The 16,666-nt window shown below is 50.9% G+C and overlaps 1 protein-coding gene across 8 annotated transcripts in view; it reads right to left on the bottom strand.

Moving 5' to 3' along the window:
* The window catches only part of capn15 (calpain 15), a 288,563-nt gene that overhangs the window by 8,928 nt on the left and 262,969 nt on the right, over window positions 1–16,666 (bottom strand). For 7 of the 8 annotated variants that reach the window (XM_059978926.1, XM_059978928.1, XM_059978923.1 and 4 more), the window contains 3 exons: window positions 11,146–11,307; window positions 6,326–6,561; window positions 1,908–2,074 (listed from right to left, as the gene is read on the bottom strand). In XM_059978926.1, coding sequence (XP_059834909.1) covers window positions 1,908–2,074; window positions 6,326–6,561; window positions 11,146–11,307 — 565 coding nt within the window. The remainder of the gene's footprint in view (window positions 1–1,907; window positions 2,075–6,325; window positions 6,562–11,145; window positions 11,308–16,666) is intronic. The other variant, XM_059978924.1, reaches the window with a different exon arrangement.

The following is a 16,666-nucleotide window of genomic DNA, read 5'->3' on the forward strand; positions in this document are numbered from 1 at the left end:
CCATGAGAGTGCCCGTGGCTATACCTTTTGTTTGAAGGAAGTGGGAGGAGAAATTATTTAGAGTGAGGACAAGTTCTGCTAAACGGAGGAGAGTGGTGGTGGAGGGGAACTGGTTGGGTCTGGTGTCTAGAAAGAAACAGAGAGCTGTGAGGCCTTCCTGGTGGGAGATTGAGGTATATAGGGACTGGACATCCATTAGTAAAAATGAGATGATGGGAACCAGGGAACCTGAAATCCTTGAAAAGAGCGTGTGATATCTCTTGGATGTAGGTGGGAAGGGACTGAATTAGAGGGGGTAAAACAGAGTCTAGATAAGCCGATATGAGTTCAGTTGGCAGGGGCAAGAATAAGCTGAAACAATGGGTGTACGTGGGCAAACAGGTTTGTGGATCTTGGGTAGGAGATAGAAACAGGAGGTGCGGGGTGCAGGAACTATGAAGTTGGTGGTGGTGGTGGCTGGGAGATCCCCAGAGTCGATAAGGTTGGCCAGGTGTTCCTTAGTGGGGACTTGTTTGAAGGGTAAGTAAGAGGAGGTGTCTGAGAGTTGGCTCTGGGCCTCAGCAAGGTAGAGGTCAGTACACCAGACTACTACAGCACCTTCCTTATCTGCGGGTTTGATAGTGAGGTTAGGATTGGTGTGGAGGGATGGAGAGCGGAGCGTTTGGAAGGAGTGAGGTTGGAATAGGAGAGAGGAGTGTTAAAGTCTAGACTAGTGGTTGCCAACCCGTTGATCTTGGAGACTTTCCCAGTAGATTCCGAAAAAAAAAGGTTGGTAACCACTAGTCTAGATGGTTAATGTCCCGTCAGCAGTTGGCAGTGAAAAGGTCCAGGGCAGGCAGAAGCCCAGGGTGGGATGTCCAGGAAGAGGAGGAGGGTTGAAGACATGAGAAGGGGTTGTCAGTGCGGGGTGGAGGGTCCTTGCCAAAGAAATTGGCTCGGAGACCATGGAAGAAGAGCTCAGTGTTGTGATGGGCACAGAACTCACTGAGGTGTGGTCGCAGGGGACAAAGGTGAGGCCCTTACTGAGAACAGAATGTTCTGCCTCACAGAGAGGAGAAGGTTAGAGGGAATGGCGAAAACCCGGCATGGACGAGAGCTGGGATCGGAGGGGGAAGAGTGTTGTTTGTGTCTGAGGGGAAAGGAGTTTTGGGGTGTTCAGCGATGGTGGGGTGGAGGAAGATGGAAGTTGGAGGGAAAGTGGCTATACAGGTCGACAGGGTGGTTATGAAGGCTTATGGTCTGCTTGTCTTTATTACTCAAGGATTGAGGTAAAACATCAGGACGTTTTATTGTAACTTTGCAGCTGGAGTGTTGCATATAGTTCTGATTGCCCTGCTATAGGAAGGATGTCGAGGGTTTGGAGAGGCTGCAGCAGAGGTTTACCAGCATGTTGTCTAGATCAGAGGGCACGTGCTGTAATGAGAGGCTGGACAAACTTGGGTTGTTTTCTCTGGAGCGGCAGAGGCTGAGGGGAGACCTGACAGAGGTTCACAAGGTTATGAGCAGCATAAATGGAGTAGACAGAACACTACCTTTCTCCCAGCTTCGAAATGCCTAATGGCAGAGGGCAAATATTTGAGGTTGGGGGGTAACTTCAAAGGAGATGTGAAGGGCAAGTTTTTACACAGAGAGTGGTGGGTGCCTGGGATGGTGGTAGAGGCAGATACATTAGGGATGATTAAGAGTGGCTTAGACAGGCTCATGAATGGCAGGATATGGACATTGTGTAGGCAGAAGTTTAGCTGGCTATTTGATCACTAATTTAATTGGCTGACACTACACTGTGGGCGAAGGACCTGTTGCTGTGCTGCACTGGTTGACGTTCTCCAACTGAGGTGTATCGACGCTGACATCCCTGCCCTATGCAGCTTACACGGTGCTGTGAAGTGAGAGCAGGGACTCCCTACCTCGTGCCTCTCTCCCTTGTGTTCAGTCAGCAGGATCACTGCGTCGGCCAGAGTCGTCGGCTGGGAATTCACCTGTTCTACCATCACAGGTTTGTAGCTGTAGACAGCCAGGATGTGTCCAGGAAACTCAGGTAAACTTCGCCCACTGCTGGTGGGACTTGAAACTGCTGCAGCAGGAAACAGGGCTTCGTGAGCGTGGCGATAAAGGGTTAAAGATTCGCTTTATTTATCACATGAACATCGAAGCTGACAGTGAAATGTGTGAACAACTGACCTGGGATGTACTGAGGGCAGTCTGCAAGTCTGGCAATGCTTCCAGTACCAACTCAGTGTGATCACTCGAGTCAACTACGATGTTCTCCTACGGGGTTCTCTACTGGTGGGTCCTCACCTGCCTGGACCAGCCAATCGAGCACCAACACGGTCCGAGGATGCGCTGGGGGCAGCCACAAGTGCCGCCATGCTACCAGTGCCCACAATTTATTAACCCGAACCTGTAGGCCTCAGGGAAGTGGGAGGGCGACAGACTGGTTCACATGTGGTGACAGAGAAGGTGAGAGCGGTGGGAAGAGTAAAGCATTACACAACTCTGCCGCCCCACAGCGTGAACAGGTTAGAGGGACTGACGAAAAATACTTCACGCCTGGCACACAGTGAGCAGCTGCCTCTCACGGATTCCATCGCGGCTTCTGTAGCTGTGCCAGGGTGGGGCGTGAGTCCCAAACGTTACCGACCCCCAGCTTTCATCAAAGCAGGCTCCAGCCCCAGCCACCGAAGGTCAGGGTTCAAATCCCGTCACTGCTTGTAAGGAGATTGTTGGTTCTCCCTGTTACCAGCTGCTCTGGCTTCTTCGCACGTAGGGTTAGGTTGATAAGTTGTGGGCAGCCCCCACACCATCCTCAGACACAAACGAGGCATTTCACTGTGTGTCTCGCTGTAATGATGCACGCGTGACAAATAAACCTCATTCTTACTATTATAATTACACAATTTCTAATGACAGCTCGGTGGCAAAGTGTGACGTTATTACAGCGAAGGTGACCCAGGTTCAATTCCCACCACTGTCTGTAAGGAGTCTGCATCTTTCCTTTCTCTCTGACCTCTGCTCTGCTTTCCTCCCACAGTCCGGACAAATATGGGGTAGTAGGTTAATTGGTCACCCTGGGCGTAATTGGACAGTGTCCTGAGGCCCTGACCCAACCGTGCCCATCCCACCAACCTCAGCTGCAGACACCTTAACCCAGGAACCCTCCCCGGGACTCCCACCCTTCCCTGAAACACAGGAACCCTCCCCGGGACTCCCACCCTTCCCTGAAACACAGCAACCCTCCCCGGGACTCCCACCCTTCCCTGAAACACAGGAACCCTCCCCGGGACTCCCACCCTTCCCTGAAACACAGGAACCCTCCCTGGGACTCCCACCCTTCCCTGAAACACAGCAACCCTCCCCGGGACTCCCACCCTTCCCTGAAACACAGGAACCCTCCCCGGGACTCCCACCCTTCCCTGAAACACAGAAACCCTCCCCGGGACTCCCACCCTTCCCTGAAACACAGGAACACTCCCCGGGAGTCCCACCCTTCCCTGAAACACAGGAACCCTCCCCGGGACTCCCACCCTTCCCTGAAACACAGGAACCCTCCCCGGGACTCCCACCCTTCCCTGAAACACAGGAACCCTCCCCGGGACTCCCACCCTTCCCTGAAACACAGGAACCCTCCCCGGGACTCCCACCCTTCCCTGAAACACAGGAACCCTCCCCGGGACTCCCACCCTTCCCTGAAACACAGGAACCCTCCCCGGGACTCCCACCCTTCCCTGAAACACAGGAACCCTCCCCGGGAGTCCCACCCTTCCCTGAAACACAGGAACCCTCCCCGGGACTCCCACCCTTCCCTGAAACACAGCAACCCTCCCCGGGACTTCCACCCTTCCCTGAAACACAGCAACCCTCCCCGGGACTCCCACCCTTCCCTGAAACACAGGAACCCTCCCCGGGAGTCCCACCCTTCCCTGAAACACAGGAACCCTCCCCGGGACTCCCACCCTTCCCTGAAACACAGGAACCCTCCCCGGGAGTCCCACCCTTCCCTGAAACACAGGAACCCTCCCCGGGACTCCCACCCTTCCCTGAAACACAGGAACCCTCCCCGGGACTCCCACCCTTCCCTGAAACACAGAAACCCTCCCCGGGAGTCCCACCCTTCCCTGAAACACAGGAACCCTCCCCGGGACTCCCACCCTTCCCTGAAACACAGGAACCCTCCCCGGGACTCCCACCCTTCCCTGAAACACAGGAACCCTCCCCGGGACTCCCACCCTTCCCTGAAACACAGCAACCCTCCCCGGAACTCCCACCCTTCCCTGAAACACAGGAACCCTCCCCGGGAGTCCCACCCTTCCCTGAAACACAGGAACCCTCCCCGGGACTCCCACCCTTCCCTGAAACACAGAAACCCTCCCCGGGACTCCCACCCTTCCCTGAAACACAGGAACCCTCCCCGGGAGTCCCACCCTTCCCTGAAACACAGAAACCCTCCCCGGGAGTCCCACCCTTCCCTGAAACACAGGAACCCTCCCCGGGAGTCCCACCCTTCCCTGAAACACAGGAACCCTCCCCGGGACTCCCACCCTTCCCTGAAACACAGGAACCCTCCCCGGGACTCCCACCCTTCCCTGAAACACAGAAACCCTCCCCGGGAGTCCCACCCTTCCCTGAAACACAGGAACCCTCCCCGGGACTCCCACCCTTCCCTGAAACACAGAAACCCTCCCCGGGAGTCCCACCCTTCCCTGAAACACAGGAACCCTCCCTGGGACTCCCACCCTTCCCTGAAACACAGGAACCCTCCCCGGGACTCCCACCCTTCCCTGAAACACAGAAACCCTCCCCGGGAGTCCCACCCTTCCCTGAAACACAGGAACCCTCCCCGGGACTCCCACCCTTCCCTGAAACACAGGAACCCTCCCCGGGAGTCCCACCCTTCCCTGAAACACAGGAACCCTCCCCGGGAGTCCCACCCTTCCCTGAAACACAGAAACCCTCCCCGGGACTCCCACCCTTCCCTGAAACACAGGAACCCTCCCCGGGACTCCCACCCTTCCCTGAAACACAGGAACCCTCCCCGGGAGTCCCACCCTTCCCTGAAACACAGGAACCCTCCCCGGGAGTCCCACCCTTCCCTGAAACACAGCAATCCTCCCCGGGACTCCCACCCTTCCCTGAAACACAGCAACCCTCCCCGGGACTCCCACCCTTCCCTGAAACACAGGAACCCTCCCCGGGACTCCCACCCTTCCCTGAAACACAGGAACCCTCTCCGGGACTCCCACCCTTCCCTGAAACACAGGAACCCTCCCCGGGACTCCCACCCTTCCCTGAAACACAGAAACCCTCCCCGGGAGTCCCACCCTTCCCTGAAACACAGGAACCCTCCCCGGGACTCCCACCCTTCCCTGAAACACAGGAACCCTCCCCGGGACTCCCACCCTTCCCTGAAACCCAGAAAGCCTCCCCGGGAGTCCCACCCTTCCCTGAAACACAGAAACCCTCCCCGGGAGTCCCAACCTTCCCTGAAACACAGCAACCCTCCCCGGGACTCCCACCCTTCCCTGAAACACAGGAACCCTCCCCGGGACTCCCACCCTTCCCTGAAACACAGTAACCCTCCCCGGGACTCCCACCCTTCCCTGAAACACAGGAACCCTCCCCGGGACTCCCACCCTTCCCTGAAACACAGGAACCCTCCCCGGGACTCCCACCCTTCCCTGAAACACAGGAACCCTCCCCGGGACTCCCACCCTTCCCTGAAACACAGGAACCCTCCCCGGGAGTCCCACCCTTCCCTGAAACCCAGAAAGCCTCCCCGGGACTCCCACCCTTCCCTGAAACCCAGAAAGCCTCTCTGAGAACCAGAAACCTTCCCCGGGCCCTTCACCCCTTGCCAATATCCTGAGCCCTCCCTGAGACACTACCCCTCTCACCCTGCTCTGCTTCTGGCATTCTGAGTGAGTCTCGGCCCTCACCTACACTCAGACCCAGGTCATTGCCTATATTGAAGCCCAGACCAGATTCCACATTCTTCCTCACCACACCATCTTTCAAAGCAACCCTCCACCCTCAGGATCTCTTAATCCCCTCACCCTGTACCCCCCCCCCCACTCACCCAACACCCTGCTCTCACTCCACACCCTAAGTTCCTGTCTCAATGGACCCGGGACTCAGCACGACACTGAATTTTGTCCCCACTCCCTTCACCTTCAAGACCACTTCTCTGGCAGGGGTCCCCACCCCAGACCAGATCAGTTCTCTGACACCGCCCCCACACAACTCTGTACATCGACCCTCCACAGACGGACATCTTGGTTCCCCCTCCCGACTGAGGTGGGGATTACTCCAGCTCTCGGGCTCCCCTCACCTGCGGCCGGGGACAGCGAAGGTGAAGGCATGGACATCTGCCAGTGGTTGAAAGCACAGCAGACGACGGCATATTCGCCGGGCTCCAGCATCACATCGCAGCCCACAAACTTCTTCACCGCCCTCTTGCTGTGCGCCATCAGCCTGCCCAGGTTGAGCCAGTTGCCGGTGGAGAACGATGCTCGGAAAACCATGATACACAGGTCCAGCAGGTGACTGTCAGATGTGTCCGATCGCCTGGGACGCAAAGATCAGAGGTCAGGGTGCAAGTGACCACAAGGACCGGAGGTCAGTGGGCAAGTGGCCACAAGGTCTGGAGGTCAGGGGCAAGTGACCACAAGGACCGGAGGTCAGGGGGCAAGTGTCTTATGAGGATAGGTTGAGTGAGTTTGGGTTTTCCTCTTTGGAGTGAAGGAGGATGAGAGGTGACTTGATAGAGATGTACACGGTGATAGGAGGCAGTCAGAGGCTTTTGCCTGGGGGGGGAATGCTAATACGAGGGGGCATAATTTTAAGGTGACTGGATGTCAGGTTGTTTTTTAATATATACAGAGAGTGGTGGGTGCTGAATGCCTGCCAAGGGTGCAGTAGAGGCAGAAACATTAGGGACATTTAAAAGACTCTTAGATGGATGATAGGAAAATGAAGAGCGATGTGGGAGGAGGGGCTAGATTGAAGGTTAGCATGACAGCGAGGACTGAAGGGTCTGTCCTGTTTTATGTTCTTATTGGTCACAAGGACAGGAGTCAGGGTTCTGGAGCTGGGGTAGGGCCGGGGCAGGGGCTAGATTGAGTGGTGCTGCACTCAGAATTTAATCACCCTCCTGTTGGAAGGCCATCAGCCTGATACGTTATCTCCCCATAGACGCTGCCTGACCTACTGGGCAGTTCCAGAGGTGTCTGGTTTTATTTCAGATTTCCAGCATCTGTAGCATTTTATTTCTCGGTCCCTGCAGAATAGTCTCGGTTTTTTAAGGTTGCAATCAGCCCCAATACATTTATCCTTGAACCATTTCTAAGGGGAAACCTGTGACTCAGAGTTTAAAATTGCCACATCACACTCTGGCTTCGGGGGCTGTCTATGGTAAACATTTTAACACATGGAGAAGTCTCAAGGGACAGTATATGGGTATATTTAAAGTGGAGACTGATAGGCCAAGCCTGGCTATGAAAGGAGGAGAGATGAACCCCATCCTGTAAAAACCCAGAGCTACAGAAACACTAACAGGAGTTCCATAGACCTCGTCCCTGGGAGAGGAAGGATCTTCGACAATGGGCTACACCTGGGGACAGCTTGGAAGACTGGCCCAGGACAGAGTGCTGTGGTCAGCTGCTGTCGGTGGCCTTTGCCCCAGTAGGGGTATTGGGCTTAAGAAGGCTCATGGATGGTCCCAAGCCTGGCTGTGGAAGGAGGGTTGGGCATGGGACTAGCAAAGCCAGAGCTCCAGAAACACCCACAGAAGCTCCATAGACCTCGTCCCTGGGAGAGGAAGGATCTCTGACGATGGGCTACACCTGGGGACAGCTTGGAAGACTGGCCCAGGACAGAGTGCTGTGGTCAGCTGCTGTCGGTGGCCAATGCCACAGTAGGACTGATGGGATTAAGTAAGTAAGTTAGTTTACATTCTGTGTTGCAACCCTACACGGGTGTCACTCCCCAACTTTTCCCTTGCTACATCGATGACTGCATTAGTGCTGCACCCGCATGGAGCTCGTCGACTGCACAGCTTCCACCCTACCCTCAAATTCACCTGGTCTGTTTCCGACATCTCCCTCCCCTTTCTCGATCTCTCTGTCTCTATCTCTGATGTCTATTACAAACCCATGGACTCTCACAGCTACCTGGACTATACCTCACCCCACACTGTTACTTGTAAAAATGTCGTCCCCTTCTTTCAGTTCCCCTGTCTTTGCTGCACCTGCTCTCAGGATGAGGCTCTTCATTCCGTCCTCCTCCTCCTTTACAGAAAGCAGCTTCCCTTCCTCAACCATCAATGCTGCCTTCAGCCAAATCTCTTCCATTTCGTGCACATCTGCACTCACCCCATCAGAGACAGGGCTCCTCTTGTCCTCACAAACCACCCCCCAGCCTCCGTGTCCAGCTCATAATTCTCCATAACTTCTGCCATCTGCAAGGGGATCCCACCACCAAGCACATCCTTCCAGTCCCCCCACTCCCTACGCGACTCCCTTGTCCATCTGTCCCTCCTGGCACTTATCCTTGCAAGCGGAACAAGTGCTGCACCTGCCCCAACACCTCCTCCCTCACTGACCTCCTTTGCCCCAAACAGTCCACCCTGGTGAGGTGACACTTCACTTGTGAGTCTGCTGGGGTCATATACTGAATCTGGAGATCCCAGTGTGGCCTCCTTTATACAGTATTGGTGAGACCCGGCGTAGATTGGCAGACCGTTTCGCTGAGCATCTGTGCTCTGTCTGCCAGAGAAAGCAAGCTCTCCAGAGGCCAGCCATTTTAATTCCATTTCCCATTCCCGTTTCAACATGTCCGTCTATGGCCTCCTCCACTGTCAAAGGGGTCGCACTCTCTTTGACCCCCTGTATCTCTTTCACCCAGCTCTTTACTTCACCCTTCCCCCCGCTAGGTTTCACCTATCACCCTGTATTTCTCTCTTCCCTCTCCCCACCTTCTAACTCTGACTCCTCATCTTTTTCTCCCCAGTCCTGATGAAGGGTCTCGGCCTGAAACGTTGACTCTTGTCCAGGGATGCTGCCTGGCCTGCTGAGATCCTCCAGCATTTTGTGTGTGTTGCTCTGATTTCCAGCTTCTGCAAATTTTCTCTTGTAAGTTAACAGGTTCTTGATGAGTCAGGGCATCAAAGGTAACGGGGGGAAGTCAGGAGAATGGGGTTGATGGAATGGCAGAGCAGACTCGATGGTCTAATTCAGATTTTCCAAAGCAGCTGATGTTGTTCTTGGGTAAAGGAAGTTTCTTTAGGTACGTGATTTCACTCCCAACTTCCTCTTTTTCACAATGAAATTGGGATAAAGAAGGGAAGTAACACATTCCACATGTATGCTCAGTCATAGAACAGGGCAGGCCCTTTGGCCCATCATTGTCAGTGCCAACCATGGTCCACTTTAAGCTTGCGATCCACATCCCTCCCTTCCCTGCGCGTTTGCATGCTTGTCTAAATGCTGCTGTCATAAATAAGGGTTGCCATCCGGTCTGGTGTCACCACTGCCCCAGCCCCAGCTCCATGTTTCAGGCACCCACCACTCTGTGTAAGACAAACCGAGAGTCATAGAGCACAACACAGGAGCAGGCCTTTCAGCCCATCTAGTCTGTGCTGACTGTAAATCTGCCTAGTCCCAGCAACCGGCGCCCAGACAATTGCCCTCCATACCCCTCCCATCCACGTACTTCTCTTAAATGTTAAAACTGAACCTGAACCCACCACTTCCGCTGGCAGCTCCTTCCATACTCACACCACCCTCTGAGTGAAGTTCGCCCTCAGGTTCCCCTTAAACATTTCACCTTTCACCCTTAACCCACGACCTCTAGTTCTAGTCTCCCCTAACCTCAGTGGGAAAAGCTTGCTTGCATTTACCCATCGATACCCCTCATAATTTTGTCTACATCTACCAAATCTCCCCTCATTCTCCTTCGCTCCAGGGAATAATGTCCTAACCTATTCAACATTTCCCTGTACATTTCTTTAGCCAAAAGGTGGTGAATTTGTGGAATTTATTACTACAGGCAGCTGTGAAGGCCAGGTTATTGGGTGTATTTTTAATGCAGAGATTGATTGGACATGGCATCAAAGGATACAGGGAGAAGGCCGGGGAGTGCGGCTGAGGAGGGGAAAAGGGATCAGCCATGATCGAAGGGTGGAGCAGACCCGATGGGCCAAATGACCTAATTCTGCTCCTATGTCTTCTGACTCAGGTCCTAAGTCCTGTCAACATCCTTGTAAATGTTCTCTGTACTCTTTCGATCTTACTGATACTGTCTGTACGCTCTTTATGTTATTGATCTGATTTGCACATCTCCCTTAAGCTTCCCCTCTCAAATGAGATCAATCAAAGTCAAATTCAAGTTCAATTATCATTCAACAGCTAAATGAAAAAGTGTTCCTCTGGGGCCTAGGTACAAAGCATACACAGCATATTCAAAATAGCAAGCAAAGCAAAACATCATCATTCCAAAAAAACACATATATTGTCCAAGACCCTGAGTGACATGTCCCACAAGTTGATTGTACAGATTACCAGAGGTGCGCAGATCCAGTCTGTCATTCCACTGATCAAACACTGCAGGACAGCACCAATGGGAGAGGCTGATCCCCCAGGCGAGCTCAGGCACTATGCTGCAGTGCTTCTCCCCGCCCGCAGCCACAGGCGAGCCTGTGGCTTGAGGCCTACTCCTCACTACGACAGAGGCCACGCTGCCCGTAGCTCCCACGCCGCCAAACATAGGAAACAAGCCTGCAGCAAATTACATTATCAGTGTCCACCAGGGTCTTACGATCACAAGAGAAACAAGATAATCATCCACAGTTACACTGGAGGCCGCCTTCGCTCACCGACACTGATGCCGGGTTTGAGTAGCAGGTAGCACTGAAGCCAGCTTCTCTGAACCTCGTCTGGCTCCTCCGACTCGCCTCTCACCTTTAAGCTCACTATCTCCACCTCGGGAAAAGACTTTGTCTACCCTGTCTATTCCTCTTGTGATACATATAGATACTTCTCACAGCAATGCTTTGTGGAAAAGCACGACAAAAGGGAAGGCTGTCATGAGGAGGTGACGGCTTCTCAAGTAGAACAGCTCACGTTTCGCGGGGACATTTTCCTGTTTGCCTACCTGCTCCCCTCCTGAAACAGCTGGAACTCGAGGAAAGTGCGCTCCAATACGGTCAGTGTGGTCACAGTTATCGGCCCATTTGTCCGGTTCGGGAACGAGCCCGACAGTCGCACCTCGTGCCAGTCAGAGTTAATTTTACAAATGTCCACAGAATCAAAGTACCTGTAAGATTCCGATGCACAATAGTTACTGGGTCAACACCGAAAGAAACACTTTCTAAAGTTCAAAGTAAACTTACTATGGAAGTATGTTTGTATCACCATATCCTACCCTGAGATTCATTTTCTTGTGGGCATTCACAGTAAATACAAAGAAACACAACAGAATCGATGAAAAAAGATGGACTGACAATCAATGTGCAAAAGAAGACAAACTCTGCAAATACAACAAAAAAAGGGAAATAATAAGTAAGTAAATGATGAGGGGTATCGACAGGGTAAATGCAAGCAGGCTGAAGTTGGGTGAGACGAGAACCAGAGGTCATGGGTTAAGGGTGAAAGGTGAAAAGTTTCAGGGGAACATGAGGGGGAAACTTTTTCACTCAGTGGAACTGGAAAGTGTGGAATGAGCTGCCAGCATGGCGATGAACACTCAATTTCAATGCTTAAGAGAAGTTTGGATAGGCACACCGATAGAAGAGGTATGGAGGGCTATGGTCTTGGTGCAGGTCAATGAAAGTGGGCAGCTTAAATGGTTCAGCACGGACTAGATGGGCCAAAGGGCCTGCTTCTGCGCTGTACTCTATAACTAAATAAATAACACTGAGAAAATGAGTTGTAGAATCCTTGAAAGTGAGTCTGGAGGTTGTGGAACCAGTTCAGAGTTGGAGTGAGTGAAGTTATCAACACTGGTTCAGGAGCCTGGAGGTTGTAGGGGCAACACTCATACAAAATGTTGGAGGAACTCAGCAAGTCAGGCAGCACCTGTAGAAATAACAGTCGATGTTTCGGACTAAAACCCTTCATCAGAACTGGAAAGGAAGGGGGAAGAAGCCAGAAAGACATATATTTTTGGCAGTTCCTTAATCAGAATCAGGTTTATATTTGTTGCTTTGTGGCAGCAGTACAGTGCAATACATAAAAATTTCTATAAATCACAATAGGAATATAAACAAATAGTACAGAAGAGTGAGGTAGGTAGTGTTCAGAAACCCAATGGCGCAGAGAGAAGCCGTTCCTAAACTCTGAGTGTGTGTCTTTAGGGTCCTGTACCTCCTCCCTGACTGAAGCAATGAGGAGGGGGCATGTTGTGGGTGCTGCGATCTGTAATGGTGGAGACAGCCTTCCTGCTGATGTCCTCGATGCTGGGGAGGTTAGTGCCCAGCATGGAGCTGGTTGAGTTTACAAGCATCTGCAGCTTTTCCTGATCACGTATATTGAAGCCCGCACAGCAGACAGTGACACAATCAGTTAGGCTGCCCTCCAGTCTCTCTCTGGAAATTAGCTGGAGTCTTTGATGAGATACCAAATCTCCTCGAACTCCTAATGAAACATTTCTGCTCTCATACCTTCTTTGTAATTGCATCAATATGTTGGGCCTCCTCATTTCCTCTTGTTTGCAACAGGAAGTGAAAAAGTCCACAGTAATTTATATAACTAACATTATCTGATAGTTTATCAGAATGTCCAGCAGAGATGGAGAGGGTACCACAGAACATACACTCAGTGGCCACTGGAACCCGGTGTGGCCTTCTGCTGCTGTGGCCCATCCACTTGAAGGTCCGACATGATGTGCATTCAGAGATGCTCTTCTGCACACCACTGTTGTAATATGTGGTTATTTGAGTTACTGTCGCCTTCCTGTCAGCTTGAACCAGTCTGGCCATTCTCCTCTGACCTCTCTCATTAACAAGGCGTTTTCACCCACAGAACTGCTGCTCACTGGATGTTTTTTGTTTCTCACACCACTCTCTAAACTCTGGAGCAAGGGTTGCCAATCTGGGGTCAATGGATTGCTTGCTTAATGGTGTAGGTCCATGGCATAAAAAAAAGATTGGGAACCCCTGCTCTAGTGACTGTTGAGTGTGAAAATCCCAGGAGATCATCAGTTTCTGAGATACTCAAACCACCCCATCTGGCACCAACGATCATTCCAAAGTCAAAGTCACTTAGATCACATTTTTTCACTATTCTGATGTTTGGCCTGAACAACAACGGAACCCCTTGACCATGTCTGCATGTTTTTATGCATCGAGTTGCTGCCAGATAATTGGCTGATTAGATACTGACATTAACGAGCAGATGTATAGGTGTACCTAATGAAACGTTCAGGTTAATGAAGCTTAAAACAGAGGGCTGAATTACTCCAGAACAGTGTGCTTTTCCTGTTTATCTATTTGACTGCAATTCGGAAAGCTTTTGATTAACAATGCCTGCAGACCAAATCTTGGCTCTTTATTACAGAAGTACTTTTTTAAAAGTATTAAAAGACAATGGTGCAGAATGTAAGGTACATTTTACACTGACAATGAGGCATCAGCGGGAGAGACTGAGAACACCGTCCATTAATGGCATTGTGCAACTCTCCTCCTCCGCTCGAGGTATCAGCTCTCTGAACCGAGATTTACCCCTGTTGAACCCCTCTCTGAAATTCTCAGTTCAGGAGTGATCTACACCACAGTAGGCAGCAGATCGCTTGCTGCTAATACAGTTCGGGGAGTGCAAATCCAGAGCTCAATCCCAGAGAAATCTGTACAGTCGGCCCTCCTTATCCCCGGGGTATTGGTTCTGGGACCCCTCGTGGATACCAAAATTCGCAGATGCTCAAGTCCCTTATTCAACCTGTCTCAATCCAGTGGACCTTAGGACCCAGCGGAACCCCAAACCTTATTTAACCTGTCTCAGTGTGGCGGACATTAGGACCTGGCGCTAGAGCTCTGAATGTGCAGTGTTTCTGTTCACGAAAATAATCACGATCACGATTGAAAATAAGATGGAAGTAATAAAGCAATCGGAAAGAGGTGAAACGCCATCGGTCATTGGAAAAGCGTCAGGCTACATCGGTCAATGATCGGAACAATTTTAAAGGATAAAGTGAGAAAGGCTCTGCCCTGATGAAAGCTACAATTATTACTAAGAAACGCAGTGGGTTAATTATTGGGTTTTGGGGTTTTGAGTTTTTGGTTTTGGGTTTTGAGTTGATATCTCCATATCAACCCGGCACGGTGGAGAGCACACTAGGGAGCGATCTGTCCCAAGTCCCGAGAACTTCTGTTCCCGAGCCTGGCACTGAAACATACGTTCTTAAGTGTTTTCTATGCATAGAAAGGTAAATTATGTACTATATACTAAGACAAACGTTTGACTAATTGACGCTAAATAATACTGGATGTACCTGTTCCGACTTACTTAGTAAGAGAACTTCTGATTTTTTTTGATCCCGATCCACGATAACCCACGCGCATCCTCCTGTATACTTTAAATCATCTCTAGATTACTTATAATACCTAATACAATGTAAATGCTATGTAAAATAGTTGTTATACTGCATTGTTTAGGGAATAATGACAAGAAAAATAAGTCTGTATATGCTCGAACAACAAGTGCTGGAAGAGCACTTCCAGGTTTTCGTTGAATTCGCGCATGCGGAATCCATGGATAAGGAGGGCCGACTGTATGTCCTCCCCGTGGAAAGTCTGGATTTCCTCCTGGTTCTCCAGTTTCATGCCACAGTCGGGAGTCGAGCCGGGGAGGTTAACTGGTCATTGTAAATCGTCCCATGATTAGGGTTGATTTACACTGGGTTGGCGGTGGTTGTGGTGTAGTGAGGCTTGAAGGGCCAAAATAAATAAAGTTGGCGCAGGCAAAAAAAGCACAGCCCCGGTGTCACAACTGGGAATGAATGAAGGAACAAGCAAACCTCCTCTCTCCCTGCACCATGCTGAATGACCATCTACTCCATGAATCTGTGAGCTCTTGTTTCCTCCTACATTTCAGAGACCTACAGATTAGGGCTCATAAGTGCTATATTGGTGCTAGAAACCAGTAAATCTAATCTTGTGATCTTCAAAACAAGCAAGCAATATCCATCATCAAAGATCCCCACCACCCGGGCCATGCCACCTTCTGGTAGCTCTCATTCAGCTGGAGATACAGAAGCCTGAAGTTCATACCAGCAAGTTCAGGAACACCTCCTCCCTTCAGCCATTTGGTTCTTGAATCAGCTGGTACAACCCTAATCACTACAATTAGCAACACTGTGATGTGTGACCACTGTATGACCACTAATGAAACACAAATCACCACTTACAACCTACAAACTCTCCTGTAAAAACTCTTCGCAACTCATGTTTTTAGTATTATTTTTATTTGTGCAGTTTGTCTTGCACATCAGTTGTTTAGTTAATCTTAGTCTATTTATGTGCAGTTTGTCATAAATTCTATAATATTTGTTATTTTCTGTAAATGCCAACAAGAAAATGAATCTCGGGTTGTAAATGGTAACATACACTGAATCTACTTTCATAATAAATAATAAATGTACTTTTAGTTTGCTCTGCGTTCTTTCTAGTAAGATTTGCATATACTGTAAGTTTTTCTGGTGAACACTGCCTGTTTTATTTATTTAGTGACACAGTGTGGAGTGAAGCCCTCTCGGCTCTTTGAGCTGCACCACTCAAAATCCGACAAACCTGATTAACCCGAACCGAATCACAAGACAATTTACAACGACCAATTAACCTAGCTGGTGCGTGTTTGGACGGTGGGAGCAAACAGGAGGGCCTGGAGAAAACACACACATTCCATAGGGTGAAATTGCAGAGGCTCCTTACCGAACACTGCCTGAGTTGAACTCTGAACTCTGGAGTGCCCCGAGCTGAAACAGTGCCGCGCTAACCGCTACGGTACCATGGCGCACCCGACACTGTGAGCCTGTGATGCTGCCGTGAATAAGCTTTTCATCTCACCTGTGCATTCATGGAGCTGTGCTTATGGTATTGACTTTGACTTCCAACTCCAACAGTGACGATCCGTCAGGGTAAACGTTAGAAAGAAGTAAAGGGTCACTGGATATTGAACCTAATGTGAAATGGCCCAGTAGCGTAACAGGATCAGTTCCACCCATTTGTGTGTCCTTCGCGTGACCACGCGGGTTTCCTCTAGACGTTCCAGTTTCCTCCCACACTCTGAAAATCTACGGGTTAGTAGGTTAATTGATCACACGGTGTAACTGGGTGGTGTGGCTCAAAGGGCTTGAGGGCCCAGTTATTGAGCTGTATCTCGAAATGTATAAAAATCACGAAGCAGGGCAGGCAGTAAGTATGGAGTGGAATAAACAATCGAGGGGAAGAAAGGTCTCAGCCCAGAATGGCAACTGTTTATTCCCCTCCATAGATGCTGCCTGACCTGTTGAGTTCCTCCAGCAGTTTGTGGGTTTCTGGACCTGGGGAGTGAGGCTGTGGAGTGCTGTCAGGGAGTTCCTCCAGCAGTTTGTGGGTTTCTGGACCCGGGGAGTGAGGCTGTGGTGTACTGTCAGGGAATTCCTCCAGCAGTTTGTGGGTTTCTGGACCTGGGGAGTGAGG

The sequence above is a fragment of the Hypanus sabinus genome, chromosome 9 (genome assembly GCF_030144855.1).
Source record: "Hypanus sabinus isolate sHypSab1 chromosome 9, sHypSab1.hap1, whole genome shotgun sequence".
NCBI classification, from domain to species: domain Eukaryota; kingdom Metazoa; phylum Chordata; class Chondrichthyes; order Myliobatiformes; family Dasyatidae; genus Hypanus; species Hypanus sabinus.